This window comes from Meles meles, chromosome 4, assembly GCF_922984935.1.
Source record: "Meles meles chromosome 4, mMelMel3.1 paternal haplotype, whole genome shotgun sequence".
NCBI lineage: Eukaryota > Metazoa > Chordata > Mammalia > Carnivora > Mustelidae > Meles > Meles meles.
Window position 1 is genome coordinate 97,332,821 of NC_060069.1, and position 23,444 is coordinate 97,356,264.

Below are 23,444 nucleotides of genomic sequence, written 5' to 3' on the forward strand. Positions count from 1 at the left end.
CAGCAATAGAAATCTAACACAAGTGCTGTAGTTTACAGTAAAGACTTTTGCTTTCACTGTGAGTGAGGCAGGAAGTCATCAGGCAGAAGAGTGATCTGATCTGATTCAACAGATGCTACGTTGAGAATAGATTGTGGAAGAATTCCTTCCTCCATGTGGCTTTTGGCTTGAATTTCCCCTATTTTATCGAGGTCTCATCAATTCTTTTGGGATTAAAAAAATATAATTTCACATTTCTCTTTTAAGTCAAGGTCTCTACTCTGTTTTCCTGCCAGAAATAAAAGTTTGAACTGTACTTAAACTTCTATGGAAAACTATAAAAATACATTATATGTTTATAAAAAAAAATTGGAAGGGGAGGCGAACCATAAGAGACTATGGACTCTGAAAAACAACCTGAGGGTTTTGAAGGGGCGGGGGTGGGAGGTTGGGGGAACCAGGTGGTGGGTAATAGGGAGGGCACGTATTGCATGAAGCACTGGGTGTTGTGCAAAAAAAATGAATACTGTTACGCTGAAAAAATAAATAAATTAATTAAACTTCTATGGAAAACTTCTATGGAAAACTCAGAGTTTGAACCAACTGAAATAAATGATTACCAGTACCAAATATTGAAACTCAAGTGAGAGGTTCAAAGAGATTAGCATAGATTACTGAGTACTGGTAAAGAGACTTCAAAGAATATTTGAAAATTATTTTCCTTGCGTTATAAGAAAGAGAATACAAAGAATTGAGGTGACATAAAATGCTTCTTATGCTATTTCCCTTTTCAAGTCCTAAAAATCATAGTGGCACTATTTTAGATTTGCCATTAGAATGAATTCTGTAGCATTTTGTCCCAATGGGTCCTGCTCAGAAAGTAGCTTTGTCTGAAAATAAATGTGTTCATAATAAAAGAATTTCAAGGAAAAGAACCAATTTTTTTCTCAAATTGATGGAGATGTGAAATTTTGCTTCAGCAATATTCACAGTGGTGATAGGGATTAGACTCTGGTGACCGGGATGGAAACGCTCCTTACCTTTGTGTAAATCCTATCTTGCCCGCTCTACCAGAGGAGTGGGCAGAAACCGACCAAATAATCAGGTTTGGTCAGAAAGACTAAACTGTCAATATATCTAGGTTATAAACTGATCCAACATTTGAGAAGATGGTTTTAAAATATTAAATGGTTTCTTTATATCTTAACAGAATAAATAGTTACTGACTTGTTAATTATTCTAATAATTCCATTATCATCTTCCCCATTCCTTTATTATTATTTATTTATTACTTGAGAGAGAAAATGACCATGTGCAAGTTGGGGGCGGTGGTGCCGAAGGAGAGAGTCTCAAGCAGACGCCATGCTGAGCATGAAGCCCTAGGCAGGGCTCTCTCTCAGGACTCTGAAATCATGACCTGAGATGAAACTAAGAGTCTGATGCTTAACCCATGAGACAGAGCCACCCTGGATCCTCTATTGTTATTATAGAGCCTTAATTGCCTCTTTACCAAGAGGAAAGGGGAACAATTCCTTTCAAATTTCACTTCGGTAAGGACCAAGCTCTACTCTATCTAGGTTACACATAATCCTAAGCAGCTTGGTTAAAATAGTTACAGAATGAGTTACTGACTCAAACAAGGACCAAGAAGCATTTCCCTCCTTCCTTCCTTCCTTCCTTCCTTCCTTCCCTCTTTCCTTCCTACCTACCTTCCTTTCTTCCTTCCTTCCTTCCTTCCTTTCTTTCTTCTTAGGATTTTATTTATTCATTTGACAGAGACAGCAAGCTAGCTAGCAAGCATAGGCTGGGGGAGTGGCAGGCAGAGGGAGAAGCAGGCTTCCTGCTGAGCAGGGACCCTAATGTGGGGCTCCATCCCAGGACTGAGCCGAAGGCAGACGCTTATCCGACCGAGCCACCCAGGTGCCCCCCAAAAGTATTTTCTAACTCTAAGATTCTATTCTTATATTCTCATAAAATATTCCGTAGACAAACATCCTCAAAAACTTAAATGCAATTAATTATATTGTAAATGGAGAGAGATAGGTACTATTAATAATTTAAAGTTGCTAATTAAAAATAATTTATAATTGGCTTTGGAAAGCCTTATAATTCCCTGTTTTTCTTTCTTAATTGTTTCTCTCCTAAGCTAATATTAAAATTAATTTTCCATTCTTGAATGCAGAATAACTGACTGTAGAGAGATGATCCAGCATTTTGATGGGTGGAGAATAGAAGCTGGTCTAGGATTAACATTTGGATTGGGATAATCCATATTTAGATATTTAGAAATTGACCATATTCTCATTTCATTAATGTTTTCAAGCCAAGATGATCATATCAGAGCATTTTACCCTAGGGTTCCTGATGCCAGATATTCCCCTCTCCATTTCTTCCTTGGTCAGAGAGACCAACTATAACACCCTTAGAGGTGAGGGTGGCACCAACATGGCTGAAATTTTATGGGCTACTTATGTGGGGGTACGGAGGATTGGTGGGGTGGAGGGGGGATAAATTTTGGGGTGACAACAATAGTGTTCCCCACAGACGGCTTTAAGACACTGTGGTTTATATAAATTCCTTCAGATGTTGGTCTGTAAAGAGATAAAAGAGAAAGACGTCATGGTGTGGTAGGAAACAACTGTAGGATGAATGTCAGAAGAACCTGGTTTTAGTTTTGCCTTGGTATTTGCAATCCCTTGATCTTTTAGAGACTCAGTGTCTTACTATGCGAAGAGGGGGTAATAATACCTGCCTGATCTACCCCCTGGGATTGCTGTGAAGATCAGAAGAAATAATATATGTGAAAACATTTTGAAGTTTATAAAGTATTATACAAATGTAAGATGTTGTCTGTTGCTTTAGAACTTAGAATACTTAAGAGATTTAAAGAAATCCTACTGTGGTCATAAAGCAGAGAAGGATGAAAGAGTTGGTGGAACTCATCATTACTAATAACAAATTTACTTGAAATAATGCCAGTGGTATTATCTGTGTAAATTAAAAAGCACATGTTTTTCTCTGTTTCCTGTGAGAGTGTCCTTTTGGAATTCTCTGTGAATGGCACTTAGAGTTTTCAGTACTCCCAGTCGGCTTCCTGTGAGTCCACCGTTTACCATCTGCCCTGAGCTTCTGGGCCGCCAGATTGCTGTCTGAAATCGGATTATTCCCACTCTCCCTTCAGAAGCTACATTTCTTTTTCTATGAAAAGGGCTACTCCTCTTAATAACTCACCGGCTCCTGTTGGTAGACTGTACATTATGGTGACACAGAGGCAGGAGAGCGAGCTCACTTTCTCTGATTCATGACCTTGAGGATATGTCCCATGTACAACTTTAAGTTTTTTAAAGTGTGGGCGTCATATCTTATACTTTATGTTTAACCTTCAAGTTAACCATGTCTTACACAGTTAGATACTTAGTAAATACTTGAATAGATGTGCTAAGAAATATATCAGGCAACATGCTTTATCAAAGTTTTTCATCCTAGATTATTAGGTTATTTATTTAATTAAAGAATGAATATTCTATCTCAATATTTAAACCTGGGGTTATGGTGAAGCAAAGACCTGTTCTGAGTAGCACCTGCCATCTGACAGCTTCCTCACTTTTCTCTTTCTATTACTCTTTTTTTTTTCCCTTTTTATTAATTTTTTCAGCGTAACAGTATTCATTCTTTTTGCACAACACCCAGTGCTCCATGCAAAACGTGCCCTCCCCATCACCCACCACCTGTTCCCCCAACCTCCCACCCCTGACCCTTCAAAACCCTCAGGTTGTTTTTCAGAGTCCATAGTCTCTTATGGTTCGCCTCCCCTCCCCAATGTCCATAGCCCGCTCCCCCTCTCCCAATCCCACCTCCCCCCAGCAACCCCCAGTTTGTTTTGTGAGATTAAGAGTCATTTATGGTTTGTCTCCCTCCCAATCCCATCTTGTTTCATTTATTCTTCTCCTATCCCCCTACCCCCCCATGTTGCTTCTCCATGTCCTCATATCAGGGAGATCATATGATAGTTGTCTTTCTCCGATTGACTTATTTCACTAAGCATGATACGCTCTAGTTCCATCCACGTCGTCGCAAATGGCAAGATTTCATTTCTTTTGATGGCTGCATAGTATTCCATTGTGTATATATACCACATCTTCTTGATCCATTCATCTGTTGATGGACATCTAGGTTCTTTCCATAGTCTGGCTATTGTAGACATTGCTGCTATAAACATTCGGGTACACGTGCCCCTTCGGATCACTATGTTTGTATCTTTAGGGTAAATACCCAGTAGTGCAATTGCTGGGTCATAGGGTAGTTCTATTTTCAACATTTTGAGGAACCTCCATGCTGTTTTCCAGAGTGGTTGGACCAGCTTGCATTCCCACCAACAGTGGAGGAGGGTTCCCCTTTCTCCACATCCTCTCCAGCATCTGTCATTTCCTGACTTGTTAATTTTAGCCATTCTGACTGGTGTGAGGTGATACCAAAAGACAGCTGACAGAATGGGAGAAGATATTTGCAAACGACATATCAGATAAAGGGCTAGTATCCAAAATCTATAAGGAACTTAGCAAACTCAACACCCAAAGAACAAACAATCCAATCAAGAAATGGGCAGAGGACATGAACAGACATTTCTGCAAAGAAGACATCCAGATGGCCAACAGACACATGAAGAAGTGCTCCACGTCACTCGGCATCAGGGAAATACAAATCAAAACCACAATGAGATATCACCTCTTTATATTACTCTTAAGCAAGTGCCTGGGTGATTCAGTCAGTTAATGACTGCCTTTGGCTCAGGTCATGATCCCAGGGTCCTGGGATTGAGCCCTGTATTGGGGGGGGGGGGGGTCCCTGATCAGCAGGGGGTCTGCTTCTCCCTCTACCTCTCCCCCCTGCTTATGACCTCTCTCTCTCAAATAAATAAATAAAACCTTTAAAAATATTTTATCTTACTCATGCCCTATTTGGGACTGGGCTTGAATGTGGGAAAATGTACATTACAAAACAAGGAATTTAACTGGATGGAGAAAGAAAATCTAGTTCTTGCTGTGGAATTTAAAAGAATGAGAATCAGCCCAGTGATGAAATCACAGCTGAAATGTAAAATTTCTGTTATTAATGTCAATCTATATGTCATATTATTTTTTTTTGCCATTAGAGGTCTGGTAAGGGATTCTAACAAATTGGAGGTAGTGAACAAAGTTGAAGCATCTTCAATTCATAATCAAACTATATCTTTTCAGGATATTGATATTAAAGGCGATTGACATTTCTTAATGTGTTCTCTCTCTCTTACATAAAATTATAACATTACCAATTTCCATAAAAGGGTGCATCCATAATTCCACCATCTTGATACTGTTATTTTTACACTTATCTTCCAGTTTTTGTCCAATGTATTGATGTTTTACATATTTGCCTTTCTCCTGTGCATACTATTTTAATTCTCAGTTGCCTGGGAGTATTATATTTGCCAGATGAGGGTTCAAAATTTCGAGTGGCCCCCAAAATCTTTATCTATGCTGTGTAGAAATTCACCAGAATGGTTTGACATTCCCCAGGGAAGGTACGTCCAAAAATTTTAGAAGGTTCCCATCGGAGGCTGAAGCAGAAAGTGACTATGGGCTGTTAAGGCACCAGTGATCCAATGGAGAAGGAATGAAGATTAGTTTTTATAAGAAGAGAAGGTAGATATTTAAGTAAAATAGTTGCAAATGCCAAGAAGGTCTCCTTTTCCATCCAACCAAAACAAACAGGAAACCAAAAATAAAAACCCAAAGTAACAATCACCATAATAAAATCATCCCCTCACTAATTAACAAAGCGTTTAAATTAGTTTAAGAAAGCCAAAACGTTTAAAGTGGAGAATTTTAAATATTAGACGTTGAGATAAGTTTTACTAAAGGGGCAAGAGAAGATGGTAGTGTCTTTGACGGAAACGGGGAATGAGAAGCACGGTACAGCATTTACGCTCTTTTAAGGAAAAAAGAGTAGTGGGTGGGTGTGGGGAGAAAAAACAAAACAAAACTGTGGAATAGAACAAACCTCATCAATTCTTAATTTTGCCAGAATCAGATTTTTGCCAGATTATGTAGGTTACAGAAGAGAGGAAATGGACAAATAGAAATCATCTGAAAACAGAAAAGAATCTTGCTCAACGAATGTTGTGGCAAGTTCTTCCTAGCAGACTCTGGGGATCAAGACTGACACCCCTGTCTGTGGAGTAGTTCATCGCAGGGGTGGGCCTTGCCTGCAAGCCAGGAGGGCGTCCCCCGGACCGTCCCCAGCGGCGCTCACAGCGGCGTGCGGGGGAGTGGGCGGCACCGCGCACAGGTGGCCGCGGCCGCGCCAGCTGCGCGCCGCGCTCGCTCCGCGGGTGGGCCGCCAGGCGTCGCGCTGGAGCCGCGGTTGCCCGGGAGACCGAGCGGGGCGAGTGGGCGGCGCGGAGAAGAGCGGAGCCGGGCTGCTGCCGGACTAGCTGGGCGAGAGTTGCGGGGGGAGTGGCTCCCCCGGCGGCGCGGCGGGCCGTCGGGTCCTGGGGCAGCGCGAGGTGGCCGCGGCGCTGCGGGACGAGGCCCGCGAGCCCGGGACGCGCCTGGTCGCAGCTCAGCGTCTGCGGAGCGGGGCAAGGCGCGGGAGCTGCACTTGTCTCGGCTGCGCGTCCCACGGTCCCGGCCCGGCGGGGCGGACCCGGCTGCCCCAAGAGCGCCGAGAGCCCGGCCCGCGTCTCCGCCTTCGCGACGAGGACCCGGGCGGGCGTTGAGCGCGCTCCCCGCGGCCCCGGAATGACTTCTCCGGGCTCTCCGCTGGCGCCTCTGCTGCTCCTCTCTCTGCACGGTGAGTAGCCTGAGCCCTCTGCTCCCGGTGGGGCCGGGCTGGGCCGGCGGGCCCGGGATGACCTGTGCCAGGTCCTGCGAACCCAACTTTGGCAGGGACCATATTCGTTGCTGTCGGCCGGGGCCCACGCGCCCACCCTCACCGCTGCTGTCCCGCCTGCGTCCCCGACCCCCTCCCCCTCCGAGCTTCTCAGGTGTCCCAGATCTTAGAGGTAACTGCACGCGCTTTCCGGTTTCCGCGGATCCAGGACCTGCTTCTGACCCCGCTGAGCTTTTTAGATAACACTCCCGCACTTAACTGGGTCCAGGGAGAAACAGTATTTGGAATCAGTTTCCGTTATCCGGCGGCTCCAGGAAAAACAGAGGTGCCTTTAAAATAACTGAGAAAACTTTAAATTGTAGCTTTATCATAACCTTTAACAAGCGTATGCAAGCTTGACTGAAAATGTGATCTTTACTTTAAAAATAACTATACAGTGTGCGACACTGTGTTCGAAAACAATATAGTTTTTGTACTCTAGTTTCTTCCCCAAAGCATTTAAATTGGCTTACAGAAATACAGAGTGTAACAGTATTAGAACAAAAAGACTAAATGTGTGTTTAATTTAATGGTTAAAAAAAAACTATTTCATTTTCTACTCTCTATTTAATCTTTTTTACATTTTATTGTCTATGAATAGTCATCATATTTAACTCTGTTTTTCATCTTATACTGTGCTTTTTTCTTTTGTGAGTGCACTGTCCTTGGAATGTTTTCTGTCCCATTTAATTGATGAGATTTATTCTGAAGGTTTTATTTAAAGAGCAGGTTCAGTGATTTATGGAATATTGTGGTTAAACTTGTTTGTTTCTGGAGATATCAATATGTTTCCCATAGTTTTGTGGCCTTATTTGAACTGATAATGTACCCATGGATCTTGAAGTAACTTCATTTTAGTCGACTTAAATTGTTCAAATTTATTTAGTAGGGGAGAAAGGAATACAAAATTTCGCATACTTTTTCCATAAATGCCAGTGAAGGAAATCATCAAAATTGCAGGTAACTTTATTGGAGTTCAGTAGGTATATTTTTGGTGATGATGTGTACACAATAATTGACATGAGTATGTGTTTCCAAATTAATTTTGTCTGGTTGCCCATTTGAAGTGCCTGGCATTTTTCTCTGTCCTACTTCTTTCAAGTGTGAAATAATTAGAGTAAATGAGCTTTTTGTACAATTTCTTGGATATAACTGAAAAATGGTATAAATATTATAAGAGCTGCTGTAATTTTGGTAAAAATGATTTGTTCTTAACCTTCATCTATTATAATAAATGCTGCTCTTTTTGTAAATAGCATTTGTGTATAGTCTGTTTTTGAATTATTAGGCAGTACTTTTGAAGAGTTGATGTAATTTGCAGAAGCAGCCTTACAAGGTCATCTGATTTGTTTCCTTTCCTTCAGCAGAACTATTCCTCAGCTGTCCTAGGGTATTTTTAAAGACTTCCAAGGACAACTCAGCTTTCATGATAATCTGTTTTGTAGAAGTACTTTTCACCCTCAGAAATGAACAATAATGTTCATTTGTTCAACATATGTTTACTGAGCTGCCTTCTGAATTTGGGTGTCTGTTGGAGAGGGATGGTGGAGGACAAAGATGCATGAGACTGCAGCCTGGAAGGAGTCTGCAGTTTTAAAACAGGCTGTAAGCATGTAAAATGATTAACGACACAAGGAATGTATGATGGGTGCCATTTGTTAACGGTGATATCAAGGAAGACTTGATAGAAAAGTTTACTTTTGATCCGAACTTCAAGTAGGATTTGAATTGGCTAACATGGGAGTGGTTGGGCGTTCTTTCCAAGTCAAAGGAACAGCCGGGCGAAGGTTATGAAATGGAAAGTGCAGGGGCATATTCTTGAAAGGCCAAGTGTCTAGCTGCTAGAGCAGGAGATGTGTGGAAAGGAGAAATGGCTAAAAAAGCAGTAAAACAATAGTAGAGAGCCTTGAATGCTGAATTTGGGATTTATTCAGGAGGCCGCGGGAAGGCCACTGTTGCTCAGTTTCCTTAAGATGGGGAGGGGTGGTGGGTGAACAGCTATTGTGTGCATCCTTGTGTCTAGTATAACAGTCTCCAGGAGAATACCATATCCTCACTGCCATTAAGTTGAAGTCAAAGGCAAAGTTGAATGAATTAGGGCCCATCCCTAGGACTTAGAATGATGGGAAGGGGTGGAAACCTGAACGAAGTGGCTTCATTATGAAGGAGGAAAAGAAATGGAATGTTAAGTAGCTAATCATTGTAGCATTGGCTACTACTAAGTCTTGATGCATGAAAGGTAGACATAGAGAGTCTCTTACATTTTTGAAAGAAAATGGTTGTCAAGAGATTTCTGTTTTTGTTTTTGTTTGACTTTCTGTGAAGTAATTTCAAAGGGGATTTGAACTGAAAAGTTGACTTCTGTATATTTCTATCAATAGGTTAGATATATCTGAAGTATTTCTTGTGCTACTTGTGATTCCTTGAAATAGCAGTTAACTTTCCAGCATCTGAGAAAATCTATAAAAAGAAAAGATCACATAAAAATGAAATGAAAACGAAAAGAATTATGAGCCTAAATGTTAGCATTCTGAAAAAAGTCTTGTGAACTTCGGTTTCTTAGCTCTAACTTGAATTATGTAACTGCTTTGGCAGGATTCACTTTTTAGTAAAAAAACCTGTAGTTTGACCTACATGAAAGGTGGCAGCCACTGGATGAAAACTTTAGAGAAATTAAGCTTAATCCACTGTATTTTCAATGTGGACTATTCAGGAAGGAATTTAAACATTAAATCACCAAGCGCTTCTAAAATGTTATGCTTAGGACTGTTGTCAGACTCAAGGTAATGATGCAATGGGTAAAGATTTTTCCCCCCAGTAACAGTATGTGGCACATTTTCAAATGTGTTTTCGCACTTTGATAGTGGAAGCATTTATAATGAAAAGTCTCATTTGGATCTTCATACTTAAACCATGTGATTTAAGTGCCAAACAAGGTGATGTGCTGGGACACAAGATTATTTAATTGCAGTGAGTTCTACAGAACAAGGGACTAGAAATACTAGCTGGTTTGGGGGAATCGTGGTACTCCCACTGAAATTCTCATCTACATTAGTTTATTTAGAATAGGGATTCTGAATTTATGTTATCTACAGTAGTGATATTTGAGGCAATTGGAGGTAGGATTGCTGCATTTCTGGTAGTCCCCTCACTCCAAGTACCCCCCTCTTTTATTTGGTAAGAACTGTCTGGCACACATAAATCTCACCCTTGCATTTTGAGAAGGTCCCTTAGACCATCTGGAGGCTCTGATACCCTTCTTCAATTATAATTGAGAGTTACTGGTTTCAGAGGGATTGTCAGTTCTTGGGTGGTGTTCAAAACACCATCTGATTTGAGCCGAATTTGGTCTTAAAAGTGGAAAGTTAATTAGTTACTTATTAGTTAAGCCGATTTACCTAAACTGTGGAAGGATTTTTTTTTTCTTTCTATTAAAGTTTGGGTAATTGGTTCCCTCTGTACCTGGTTTCCTACCACCTAAGAAAGGGTAGTTTACATTTGTAAGGATTAAAAAAAAAACATGAAGTCAGCCAAAGAAAATCTGTTTCCTAATTTCACAAATGATAGACTCAGCCATTGATCTGATACCAGTTCATTCTTTACCATCGCCGGATAGATACCACAGAGGTCCTCTATGGTGGGACTCTGCCTCACATATGGATTGTAGGAAGAGCATATTTTAGCAAATATCATCACAATTTTTATGTTTATAGAAAAGGATTAAAACTACAAATTTGTTGATGTGGAAAAAAAAGGTTTGTGCAATAAAATAAAATTCTTCGAGGATGTCTCCTTACTAGTTTCCTTTCATTTAGCATTTTGATCTTGAGAGAGGTAACAAACTGACAGTATTAGATGCATACTTTTACTTTAGAAAAGCTTTGCCAGTAAAGAAGTTGAGACCCCAGAAGCAGTGAATTCGGGAAATTTTTGTACTCCGTAGAGTTTTTCAGAAGAATCTTCAGAGAATTAGTTTAAAATCAGCAGCTATGAATGATAGTGGATTGGGATTTAGGGTTGGAAATTCAATGCTGTTTTTTCATAAAGTGTCACAACTATGTAATAACACAGTGTGACATTGTGAATATAACTCGAGTAGAGTGGGACCACTCCTAGGCCAGTCTTAAAAGACGAATTAATCCAGTATTTTTAAAAATCAGAAAGAGGTTTAAATTTTTTTTTTCCATTTTATTTATTTTTTCAGCGTAACAGTATTCATTCTTTTTGCACAACACCCAGTGCTCCATGCAAAACGTGCCCTCCCCATTACCCACCACCTGTTCCCCCAACCTCCCACCCCTGATCCTTCAAAACCCTCAGGTTGTTTTTCAGAGTCCATAGTCTCTTATGGTTCGCCTCCCCTCCCCAATGTCCATAGCCCGCTCCCCCTCTCCCAATCCCACCTCCCCCCAGCAACCCCCAGTTTGTTTTGTGAGATTAAGAGTCATTTATGGTTTGTCTTTTTTCTGGAGCCTTTTGAAGGTCACATCCATGGAAATTTTAACAAATGTCCTAATTTAGAGAGCCCCTTGCCCACTTTTGTCTAAAGTCTCTCCCTGTTGATAGCAGTTGCTCATGTGAAGACATCTTTCCTTTCACTCCCATATTCTCACTAATGTTGATTGTTTTCTGCCCTCTTTCCTCCTCATCTTCTTCTATTTTGGAGGATGTTCTGTTGTTAGCATCAGGTTCTTTTCAGGTAAATCATCTAGCCATTCAGGGCTCCTTCTACTGACTTAGCTCTACCTATTTAGAGGATATATCAACACTGGAGTCAAGCAGGCAGATCCAGAAGTCACTTTAGAAGCTGGGCATTGTTGAGGATATGCGAACACGTGGATGTAATTCTATGCTAGTATTTCCGCCTCATTACATGAAGTTGACTTTATGATATAATTCAGTGTGTGTATATGTGTGTGTACATATTTATATTATATTATATGCATATAGCATATTATATATACTATATATTATATATATGTATGTATATGTATGCATGTATACTTTCTCTAAAAGATAGTACCATGCCTGGCACAGAGCAAGTGTTCAGTAGATATTTGAGAACTGGTAATCCTCTGTGCCTAAAGTACCCGAAAAGAATGTTTTTCCCCCTTTTAAAGAAAAATAGTTTTTGTTAAGGATTTTTTAGGGATTTAGTGTGACTGTGTCAGCTTCAGTTTATCTTTAAACCTTAGTGTATATTTTGTGGAAAAGAGGTGATAGAGATTTATTTTCATAGAATTTTTAGGTTCCATGGCTTTGGAAGTAAATTTAAAAATGTAATACAGATTTTTCAAAATTGATTTTTAGCTTATTTTTAATCAGGAAACTTTGAAGTTGTCTGTGTTTGAAATATCTTTTCCTAAGGAATTTCTGAACACGTTGCTCCATGCAATAAAGAATGACCTTGGATATTTGGGTGTTCATTTAGAGCCATTAAGTTTACCATTTCCATGCCTGGTATTCTTTGTCCTGAGGGCCTGTATGTCAAAACTAGTCTCCCAAGAATAGGAGATAATTAAAATAACACCTGTATAGTCTAAGTCCAGCCTCTACCTCCCCCAGCATCATATGTACAAAGTACTGGAGATTTTTTTTTTTTTTTTTAGAAATAGGAGCATTACCTAGATGAGCCCCAATGGAGGCATCATAGCCTGCCCCCAAGGGAGATTGCCAGTTGTGCTCCCCTCCCATTGACTCCCCTTTCCTGGAGCCTACATTCTCCCCCCCACCCCCCCGCCCCCCTCCACCCCAGAGTTTTTCCACCTAGGATTCATTCCCTGTGGACCATCCTTTCAGTCTGCAGTGATGTTTGTATCTTCCGAAATGTCAGAAGTCTTCTACTAATCAATCATAGCTCCATCCTTCATCATGTACTCAGAGATGCCTTAAGTAACATCAGACATCTTTTATAATACTTCATCTTTGGTTCCTTGTACCAGGTCCATCACTACCTGCTATGCAACTTCTGTCAGCTCCACAGGTCAGGATCGTTTCCCAGAACACAAAATACATGGCAAAAAGTGAGGGTGAAGTATAGTAAACATCACTTGTTGCAGAACACATTTCAGTCAGGCTAGCATTTTAGGCTTTGATTAGTTGAGAAAGCTTGTAGTACATTTCACTTATGCATATTGCCTCTGCGTAAGTGCAGACTGCCGTAGACTTTAGACAGTCTGCTTGTTAGCCAAGACTCTAGACAGTATGCAGACTCTTAATCATAGAAAACAAATTGAGGTTTGCTGGAAGGGAAGGGGTTGAAGGGATGGGGTAACTGGGTGATGGACGTTGGGAAGGGTATGTGTTTTAATGAGCACTGGGCATTATATAAGACTAATGAATCACAGACCTGTACCCCTGAAACAAATAATACATTATATGTTAATGAATTAAATTTAAAAAAATCCATTCTCTTAAGTACATTTTAGAATGATGCGAGATTTCTCGCTTAAAGGATTTCAGTGTTTCCCTGTTGCTTATTGAATTAAATAAAAACTTCATCATGGGGGAAAAAATGAAGATATAGTACCCATGTCATCTGGCTATCATGAGACTCATGCAAGGTAAAGTTTTCAATAAATATTATTGTCATTACTCCCATTTTATGAAAGAAGAAAAAAAAGTATGCAGAACACGTAAAAATCTGTTAACAGTGTACGGCAAAGATTCTCAAACTTTTGACCTTAAGATTATTGGTGCCTTAAAGATTATTGAGGACCACAAAGAGTTTTTGTTTATATGGATTGTATCTACCAATACTTACCATATTAAAAACTAAAAGTAAGAATGTTTAAAAATATTTATTAGTCAATTTAAAAACAACAAGAAGTCCATTGTGTATTGACATAAGTAATACATTTTTGCGAAAAGTGAGAATTTTTGCCCAAACCAGAAAATATTAGCAAGAAGAGTAGCATGTTGTTCATTTTTGGAAATCTCTTTAATGTCTGACTTATTTAGATGACAGTGGGATTCCCCATCTGCTTCTGTGTTCAATTTATTATGATGTATTTCTCTGGTTAAAATATATGAAGAATATCAGGCCTGACACAGATATGTAGTTAGAGGAGAAAGGGGGTATTTTGATAGCATTTTCAAATAATTTTGGATATTCTTTGATATTTACCAAACCTAAATGATAGTAGTTTCTTAAAGATTGGTTACCATGCAATAGAAACCGTATCAATAAACATTTCTTGCTCTGTTATTTTAAAATCCGTTGGTGGGTGCCTGAGTGGCTCAGTGGGTTAAGCCTCTGCCTTCAGCTCAGGTCGTGATCTCAGGGTCCTGGGATCGAGCCCCGTGTCTGGCTCTCTGCTCAGCAGGGAGCCTGCTTTCCCTTCTCTCTCTGCCTACTTGTGATCTCCCTCTAGTCAAAATAAGTAAATAAAACTCTTAAAAAAATCCATTGGTATATCTTGCAATTTGAGTGTATGATTTTTTGGTACATGATTTTTTGGTATACTGTGCATTGATAATTTCGAAAATATTGGTTCCTCAATACAGATTTTTACAAATGTTGACATACATTAAACTGTATAATATAAACACATCACATTTGTTAATATCACCACTGATCTTATCAAAAGTGTTTAAGTCTTGGAAAACTATTAAGCTGCAGTGGCAGATACAGGTTTTGTAAAATTTTAATATTTCCCCAAATTTTATTGCTGGGAACAGATAACTGTCAGTTATTTCCCTGGAAGAGATAGTCTTATTTTGTTCAATTTGGAGGAAATGCCTGCCACATACCTAAGTCTGAGTAATTGTAGTCTGTGGGTTGCTATTTCAAGTAAAAATGCTGATCCACGAAACCAGCAACTAGTTGATTCAGCTTTGTGCTCACGGAGTCACACCAGTGCTCTTCCTGGGACGGCCATTGTGCTTCGGTCTGCAGCATACATGACCGACGGTTCATGCCGCCCATTTTGTCTCGCAGGATATTGTAAGAGGTCAAGATTTAATAAAATTACCGTTACTGCTTCATCAAAGGCATTCTTTAGTGAAACTGGATTGTCCGTTTTCATGGGAGCCTGTGATGGTGGAGGCCCGCGAGGAGAGTTCCGTGCCTGCACCCAAAGGGCCGTAAGGCCTGGTGGTTCACCCACTGCTGTGTCTGCACCAGCAGCGCAAGTGTCAACACAGGCACAAGCACTTGGCAGTTTACCGTCATTAAAAAATCGCTTTACCTCTCCGATTTTCTGGAAGGATCTTGGAGCCCTGTTGGGTTCACAAACTGTATGAAACTCTGGTGTTAATATAGTGGAATGTTAGTTTCTTCCTTCCTTCCTTTCTTTCTTTGTTTTTGAGACATCCCATAATTATTGCATACTATGTAAGATGGTATTAAGTGAAGTATGCATATATTATTTAAGCATAATAAGCTCATTTAAAATTATTTGTGTATTTTATATATGTTTTTAATTACAGAAGTAACATACCTTAGGCATAAAAAATCAAACAATGCAGAAGTGTTTAAGAATTGACTCACCCTGCCTCCACCCACCAAATTTTCTGGTTTTGCTGTGCATTGTTCCAGACATTTTTATAATGACAAAGTCTGCATGTACATGTACTTTTTTCTCTTTAGTGAGGATCTTTATGGATCACACAGAGGACCAGTCATTTACATTTTTTGGAGCTTTTGTTTACCCTCTATCTAGAATCTAGGTTCAGAATTCAGTTATGTTTGAATGTATTTAGAAAGAAAATTATCATAGCCACTAGGTAGAAAGTGTGTATGTAGGGGTGTGTGTGTGTATTTTGTATGTGACTAACAATCATTAACTATTTAACTATGTAACTAATTAACTATAAGATGCTCCTATTTTCAGTATAATATTATATAATTTTGATAAATATATGTACTTGTATAAGCAGAGTCAAATATAGAAATTTCCATCACTGAAAATTTCCCTCATCTGCCTTTGCAGTTAAGTCCTCTGCTCTTGGGTCTGTCAAATGTCAGTTTGTTTCTGTAAGTATACATTAATTTTGACTTTTTAAAATTGTGTTACGTTAGTCACCATACGATACATCATTAGTTTTTGATGTAGTGTTCCAAGATTCATTTTTTATATATTCATTTTTACGTATAACACCCAGTGCTCCATGTAATACGTGCCCTCCTTAATACCACTGCCAGGCTCATCCATCCCCCCGTAAAGTCACTCACCCTCCCCTCTAAAATCCTAAGTTTGTTCCACGGAATTCACAGCCTTCATGGCTCATCTCCCCCTCTGATGTCCCCCCTTCACTTTCCCTTTCCTTCTCCTAATGTCTTCCATGTTATTCCTTATGCTCCACAAGTAAGTGAAAGCATATGATAATTGACTTTCTCTGCTTGACTTACTTCACTCAGCATAATCTCCTCCAGTCCCATTCATGTTGATGAAAAAGTTGGGTATTCATCCTTTCTGATGGCTGAGTAGTATTCCATTGTATATATGGACCACATCTTCTTTATCCATTCATCTGTTGAAGGGCATCTTGGCTCTTTCTACAGTTTGACTGTTGTGGACATTGCTGCTATGAACATTGGGGGTACATGTGGCTCTTCTTTTCACTCCCTTTGTATCTTTGGGGTAGATACCCAGTAGTGCAATTGCTGGGTCATAAGGTATCTCTATCATTACTTTTTTGAGGAATCCCCACACTGTTTTCCAAATCAAAACCACATTGAGATGCCACCTTACACCATAGAATGCCAAAAATTAGCCAGGCAAGAAAAAACAAAAGTTGGCGAGGATGTGGAGAAAGGGGAACCCTCTTACACTATTGGTGGGAATGTAAGTTGGTGCAGCCACTTTAGAAAACAGTGGGAGATTCCTCAGAAAACTAATTTTGACTGTTTTAACTTACCTAAATGAAATCATATTATTTGTGCTTGAAAAGTACAGACTTCAGGTTTTTTATTAAAAAGATCCATGTTCATTTTAAGTTAAAACAAAGCAGGAGAAAGGAATATTTCACCATATCATTCCAAACCATGCCTCCCAGAATGTCCATTTTAACATTTGATGATTATGATTTATTTCTTGATAAATCTAGATAATTACTATCATTTAGAATTGTTTAAGGGCTTACTTTGTTCTCTGAATTAGTTCCTGTTTTCACTGCCTATTTCTATCCAAATTGAAGGATAATTTGTATATATACGTATGTTACTGGTCAAAATGTCTTTCCTAGAATTTGTTAGAAATTACTCCATATTTTCTGGTATTGACTGTTGCTGCGCTGAAGTCTGAAATCAGTCTAGATTTAATTTTTCTCTCTTGAGAGTGATTTACTTTCTTGCATCTGGATGTCAAAAGCCTTCCTTTATCTTTATAGTTCAATAGGTTAGCCATAATTTATAGTGGTGTGCTTGTTTTTATGAGTTTTTTTTTCTGTGAGATATTGTATCTTTTCAATCTGCCTGCTCACTTCTTCCTGAATTTCAGATCTATTTTCCTTTATTATATTTCTGGATATTTCCATATCTGAGCTTATCTTATATTACCTATATATTATTTTTGCCTCTTCTACATAATTTTATTTATAAATTTTTAATTCAGCTTAAACTAAACCCAGTTCACTCATTTTCTCATATTTTTAAAAAAAGAAATAATGTCATAAGTATCATTCTATAACTTATTTGTAAAACATACCAATTTAACAAGAGTATTTTTCCATCTCTTACATGGATCTACCTCATTCTTTTTGATGATCATTCAGCATATCATAGCACATATATGCCGTAGTTTATTTAACTATTTCCCCATTTTTGGACATTTATGTTGTTCTGGATAAGTTTTTTTTTCAGTAAGCACATGCCCAGTGTGGAGCCCAATTTGGAGCGTGAACTTGTGACCCTGAGATCAAGACCTGAGCTGTTATCAAGAGTTGGACATATAGCTGCCCGAGCTACCCAGGCTCCCCTATTTCTGATTTTTTTATATTAATGATGTTGTACTGAACATATTTGTACATATAAATTTAATAAAATAACACATTTCTGAAGGGTCTGATATAAAGTCTGGCATTAAAAAAAATGCTTGGTTAGTGGCAGTTACTATTAAAAGGATTGGTCATCTCCAACTTGAGTCAGACGGTAAAAGAGTTCTGTATAGGGAATACCAGCAGGAGATGTGGCCTGGGACACATCCTACGGTTCTCCAGGCTTGCTTTCATTTACAAAATGAAGGAGTTGGATGAGGTAATCTCTTGTTGTTTTCCAGCTCTGCAATCTCATGATTTTTTGACTTGGCATCCAAGTATTAAGAATATTGGCATAAAATGAGTTGGAGAGACTCTATGGCTAGTTTTTACATATTTACAAGACTTACAAGATTTCCAGACTTACAGATTTTATAACACTTGCCCTATTTTAGGACAAGTTACTTGACTTTCCTCCCATCAATATAATGACACTTTCTTTAATTCTAGGAATTAAAACCATCCTTATTTATTGTGGAAATATAAAAAGTGGTTTTAAAAATACTCTTATTTTTAAATTGATTTTTTTCACTATGTACATAATTATTCTCTTAAATCCTTTATATCATAGATCTTATATGTGTCAGGAAAGGATCAGTGATAAGCAGACGATAAATATGACAGAAATCTTTTTACCACAATCACTATATTCTGGTCTTTTGTCTTGATTTCTATGACTTTTTTCTTCCTTTCTCTCATAAATTCTTTTCTTTGTCTAAATTTTATCTGTATGAGATTACATGACAAATACAGATATTTTCCTAGTGCTGCTGTTGGTTGAAAGTGAAAAGCCTGTGAACTTTTTTACAAAGGTTTGATTGATTGATTGATTGATTGATTTAGGGTGCTCCAGCGGGGGGATGGGCAGAGGATGAGGAGAGAGAAGGGCTTGATCTCATGACCCTGACATCATGACCTGAACTGAAACCAAGAGTTGAAAGCGCAACTGACTGAACCACCCAGGCACCCCAAGTCTGTGAACTTTAAAAAACAAAAACAAAAACAAAAACCAGGGAGTTTGAGTCAGGAAGATAGTGGTACTTAAACGGAAAGCTTTGGGGGGTGTGGTTAGGGGATGTCTGGATTCTGACTCAAGGTTTTATGTCATTGATGGTGTTTCCCAGCTCCTTTCTTTGCATTTTTATGAAAGAGGATTTTTTATACAAAGCCAGGTGGTCTCCAAAATTGACAAAAGTTAGTCACACTGGCAGAATTTTCAAAATAATCCAGAGATTCATAAACTCAGTGCCTACTGTGTTGTCTTAGTAAGTATAGTTTGTTTTCAGATCGTTAAATTATTCCAAAATAGTTATAGCAACTCCAACATGATTCATTTTCATGAATGTATTTTCTGAAATTGTGATTTTTAATGCTTCTTAATTCATGATTTTCAGTGTCCTCAGAGCAAGGCATGTTTTTAGTTGGCCTTTGATCAATCTGTATTTCTGGTTTCCATCTCAACATTTATACTTCTTTGGACAAATTAATTGCTCTCTCCCACCCCACCCCACCCCTTCTTCCCTGGTTCCTTCCAGTTTTAAGGGGTTGAGTTTTCTTTCTCATTAATAAGAACGTGTAAGATTGTGAGCCATGGGAACCTGGACCAGCAAGGTCTCTTAGAGGCTTTAATTCCATAATGTCCTTGATCTGAGGAAGCCGCTCAGTAATCTCTTCACAATTTCCATGACCAAGCCATCTGCCTGCATTAAAATAAATCAAATCTGCTTACTCCTTCAATGTCTAACAAATATTCTATAAACTGACGATGAAGACCACGAACACAAAAATAATTTGCAGTCTTGAGCACTTCCTCTGAATTCTCAGCTCAGATTCTCTTGACGTAGTGGAAGTTGGCACTTCTCTTTGACTTGAGTAAGGGTAGTAGAAACTTTTTCCTTACTCCTTTGGTTACTGTTACCCAAGCATGGCCGGGAAACTAATTCAACCTTTCCACATCAAGATTAACCTTCACAAGCCTTTCCTTGCCCTTCTGCTTCATATATAATAGCTAATTAGGTAAACCTGTGTGTGTGGGGAGGGATGGGGCACACGCTGCTGCTCTTGGGCAGACTCTGGAGACTGTGTGGACTGTGGCGACACAGTGCTGTACACATGTGTGATCCCGCAGCCCGTTGCTACGCAAAATAGTTTTTTACCCTTATCATTTTAAGTTCACATTGTTCTGCCAGTTTTCTGGCTGATGTTTCCTTCACCTCTCTTCACTTTGATCCACCTTTGCTTTTCTGCAAGGTTGCTTTTCTGTCAAACACTGCTTTCATCATATTCCTCTCCTCCTCCAACAACCAAAACAACACAAGCTCAAAACACCATATAAAGAATCATGTCATCTGCGAAGAGAGAGAGTTTGACTTCTTCCTTGCCAATTTGGATACCTTTTATTTCTCTTTGTTGTCTGATTGCTGTTGCTAGAACTTCTAATACTATGTTGAACAAGAGTGGTGAGAGTGGGCATCCTTGTCGTGTTCCTGATCTCAACGGGAAGGCTGCAAGCTTTTTCCCATTGAGGATGATATTTGCTGTGGGTCTTTCATAGATAGATTTTATGAAGTTCAGGAATGTTCCCTCTATCCCTATACTTTGAAGCGTTTTCATCAGGAACGGATGCTGGATTTTGTCAAATGCTTTTTCTGCATCAATTGAGAGGACCATGTGGTTCTTCTCTCTTCTCTTATTGATGTGTTCTATCACACTGATTGATTTGCGAATGTTGAACCAACCTTGCAACCCAGGGATGAATCCCACCTGGTCATGGTGGATAATCTTTTTCATGTGCTGCTGGATCCTGTTTGCTAGGATCTTGTTGAGAATCTTTGCATCCATATTCATCAGTGATATTGGTCTGAAATTCTCTTTTTTGGTAGGGTCTTTGCCTGGTTTGGGGATCAGGGTAATGCTGGCTTCATAAAAAGAGTCTGGAAGTTTTCCTTCTGCTTCAATTTTTTGGAACAGCTTCAGGAGAATTGGTGTTATTTCTTCTTTGAAAGTTTGGTAGAATTCCCCAGGGAATCCGTCAGGTCCTGGGCTCTTATTTTTTGGGAGGTTTTTGATCACTGCTTCAATCTCATTGCTAGATATCGGTCTATTCAGGTTGTCAATTTCTTCCTGGTTCAATTTTGGGAGTTTGTAGCTTTCCAGGAATGCATCCATTTCATCTAGGTTGCTTAGCTTATTGGCATATAACTGTTGGTAATAATTTCTGATGATTGTTTCTATTTCCTTGGTGTTAGTTGTGATCTCTCCCTTTTCATTCATAATTTTATTAATTTGGGCTTTCTCTCTTTTCTTTTGGATTAGTGTGGCCAATGGTTTATCGATCTTATTGATTCTTTCAAAAAACCAGCTTCTAGTTTCATTGATACGTTCTACTGTATCTCTCGTTTCTACCTCATTGATCTCTGCTCTAATCTTGATTATTTCCCTTCTTGCATGTGGAGTTGGTTTGATTTGTTGTTGATTCTCCAGTTCTTTAAGGTGTAGAGAGAGCTGGTGTATTCTGGATTTTTCAATGTTTTTGAGGGAGGCTTGGATGGCTATGTATTTCCCCCTTAGAACCGCCTTTGCTGTATCCCATAGGTTTTGGACCGAGGTGTTTTCATTCTCATTGGTTTCCATGAATTGTTTAAGTTCGTCTTTGATCTCCTGGTTGATCCAAGCATTCTTAAGCAAGGTGGTCTTTAGCTTCCAGGTGTTTGAGTTCCTTCTGAACTTTTCCTTGTGATTGAGCTCCAGTTTCAAAGCATTGTGATCGGAGAATATGCAGGGAATAATGTCAGTCTTTTGGTATCGGTTGAGTCCTGCTTTGTGACCCAGTATGTGGTCTATTCTGGAGAAGGTTCCATGTGCACTTGAGAAGAATGAGTATTCTGTTGTTTTAGGGTGGAATGTTCTATATACGTCGATGAGGTCCATCTGGTCCAATGTTTCATTCAATGCTCTTATTTCTTTATTAATTTTCTGCCTCGATGATCTGTCTATTTCTGAGAGAGGCGTATTAAGATCTCCTACTATTATTGTATTCATATCAATATGACTCTTTATCTTGATTAATAGTTTTCTTATGTAATTGGGTGCTCCCATATTGGGGGCATAGATATTCACAATTGTTACATCGTCTTGTCGGATAGTCCCTTTAAGAATTATGTAGTGTCCTTCTGTATCTCTGACTACAGTCTTTAGTTTAAAATCTAATTTATCTGATATGAGAATCGCTACTCCGGCCTTCTTTTGAGGCCCATTGGCATGAAAGATGCTTCTCCATCCCTTCACTTTCAGTCTGGGTGTATCCTTAGGTTCAAAATGGGTCTCTTGTAGACAACATATGGATGGGTCCTGTCGTTTTATCCAATCTGCAACCCTGTGTCGTTTTATGGGCGCATTTAGGCCATTCACATTGAGAGTGATTATTGAGAGATAGGTTTTTATCAAAACACCTTAAGGGAGAAATTCCGCAGTTTTCCTAATATCCTCTGTGCCCTCTGGCTTTCTGCTCTTCCCCACCTACCATGTCCCCAGAGCCCTTTGCCACTCTGGTCCTGTCTGCCTCTTCTGTTTTGTTGCCCACATTTCCCATCCTCTGCTGGTGGATCTTTATTTTTTTTTTAATTAACATATAATGTATTATTTGTTTCAGGGGTACAGGTCTGTGAATCATCAGTCTTAAATAGTTCATAGCACTCACCATAGCACATACCCTCCCCAAAGTCCATCTCCCAGCCACCCTATCCCTTTCCCACCCCCCTCCCCCAGCATTCTTGTTTGTTTCCTGAGATTAAGAGTCTCTTAGGGTTTGTCTTCCTCCCTGGCCCCATCTTGTTTCAGACAGCCATGCCTCCTTCTCTCACACTTGTTGCAAGCTCCAAAGGATGAGCGCTCTGTGCCTGCACATAGCAGCTGATTGCTTTGTTGAGTGAATGGGTAAATGTGAAATCTCTGCTTTCAGTGCCTTTTATCTTGTATTACATAATGGACAATCCAGTTCTCTCATTTCACAGGCAAAGAATTGAAATTCCATATATGAAATTGAGATATGCCTGTAAATTTAGAAGTTTTTCCCTAGAGTATAGGCATTTCTCATTTTCAAAGAATGAAAAAAAAAAAAAGACAGATTCTTTAATGTTGTGGATTGAATTTGCATTTCGTGTGTGTTCTTGTTTGGAAAGGTTAATAGTTTCTCACCCTTTTCCTTTACATGAGCTGAGTTTACAGTAGCTTCCCACTATCTTGCAACATGTTCCTGCTGCCTTTCTCTAATTCATACTTTGTTCATCCCACTGAAGAGCGGGGACTTATATTCAGTCAGTTTTTCTTTGGTTATGATATATTTCAAAGTTGCTATATTTACTAGAAAAGGCAATAGTGACAGGGGCTAAATTTTTCAAAAAGTGTAATATACACACAAAATAGTGTAAAAATCTTGAGAGTACTACTTAATGAGTTATTGTGAGTGGAAGTACTTGTGTAACCAACGACAGCATTGCCCACTCCCCATAGACTCCCAGTGCTCCCTCAATCACTCTGGCATCCCCTGCTCCCCAAAGGTAGCCAGTTTTTGACTTCTA

General features: G+C 39.2%; 1 protein-coding gene across 2 annotated transcripts in view; it reads left to right on the plus strand.

Moving 5' to 3' along the window:
• The first annotated feature begins 6,453 nt into the window (after positions 1–6,453).
• The window catches only part of IGSF11 (immunoglobulin superfamily member 11), a 137,192-nt gene continuing 120,201 nt past the window's right edge, over positions 6,454–23,444 (plus strand). For both annotated transcript variants that reach the window (XM_046003601.1, XM_046003602.1), the window contains exon 1: positions 6,454–6,810. In XM_046003601.1, coding sequence (XP_045859557.1) covers positions 6,759–6,810 — 52 coding nt within the window. In that variant the 5' untranslated portion in view covers positions 6,454–6,758. The remainder of the gene's footprint in view (positions 6,811–23,444) is intronic.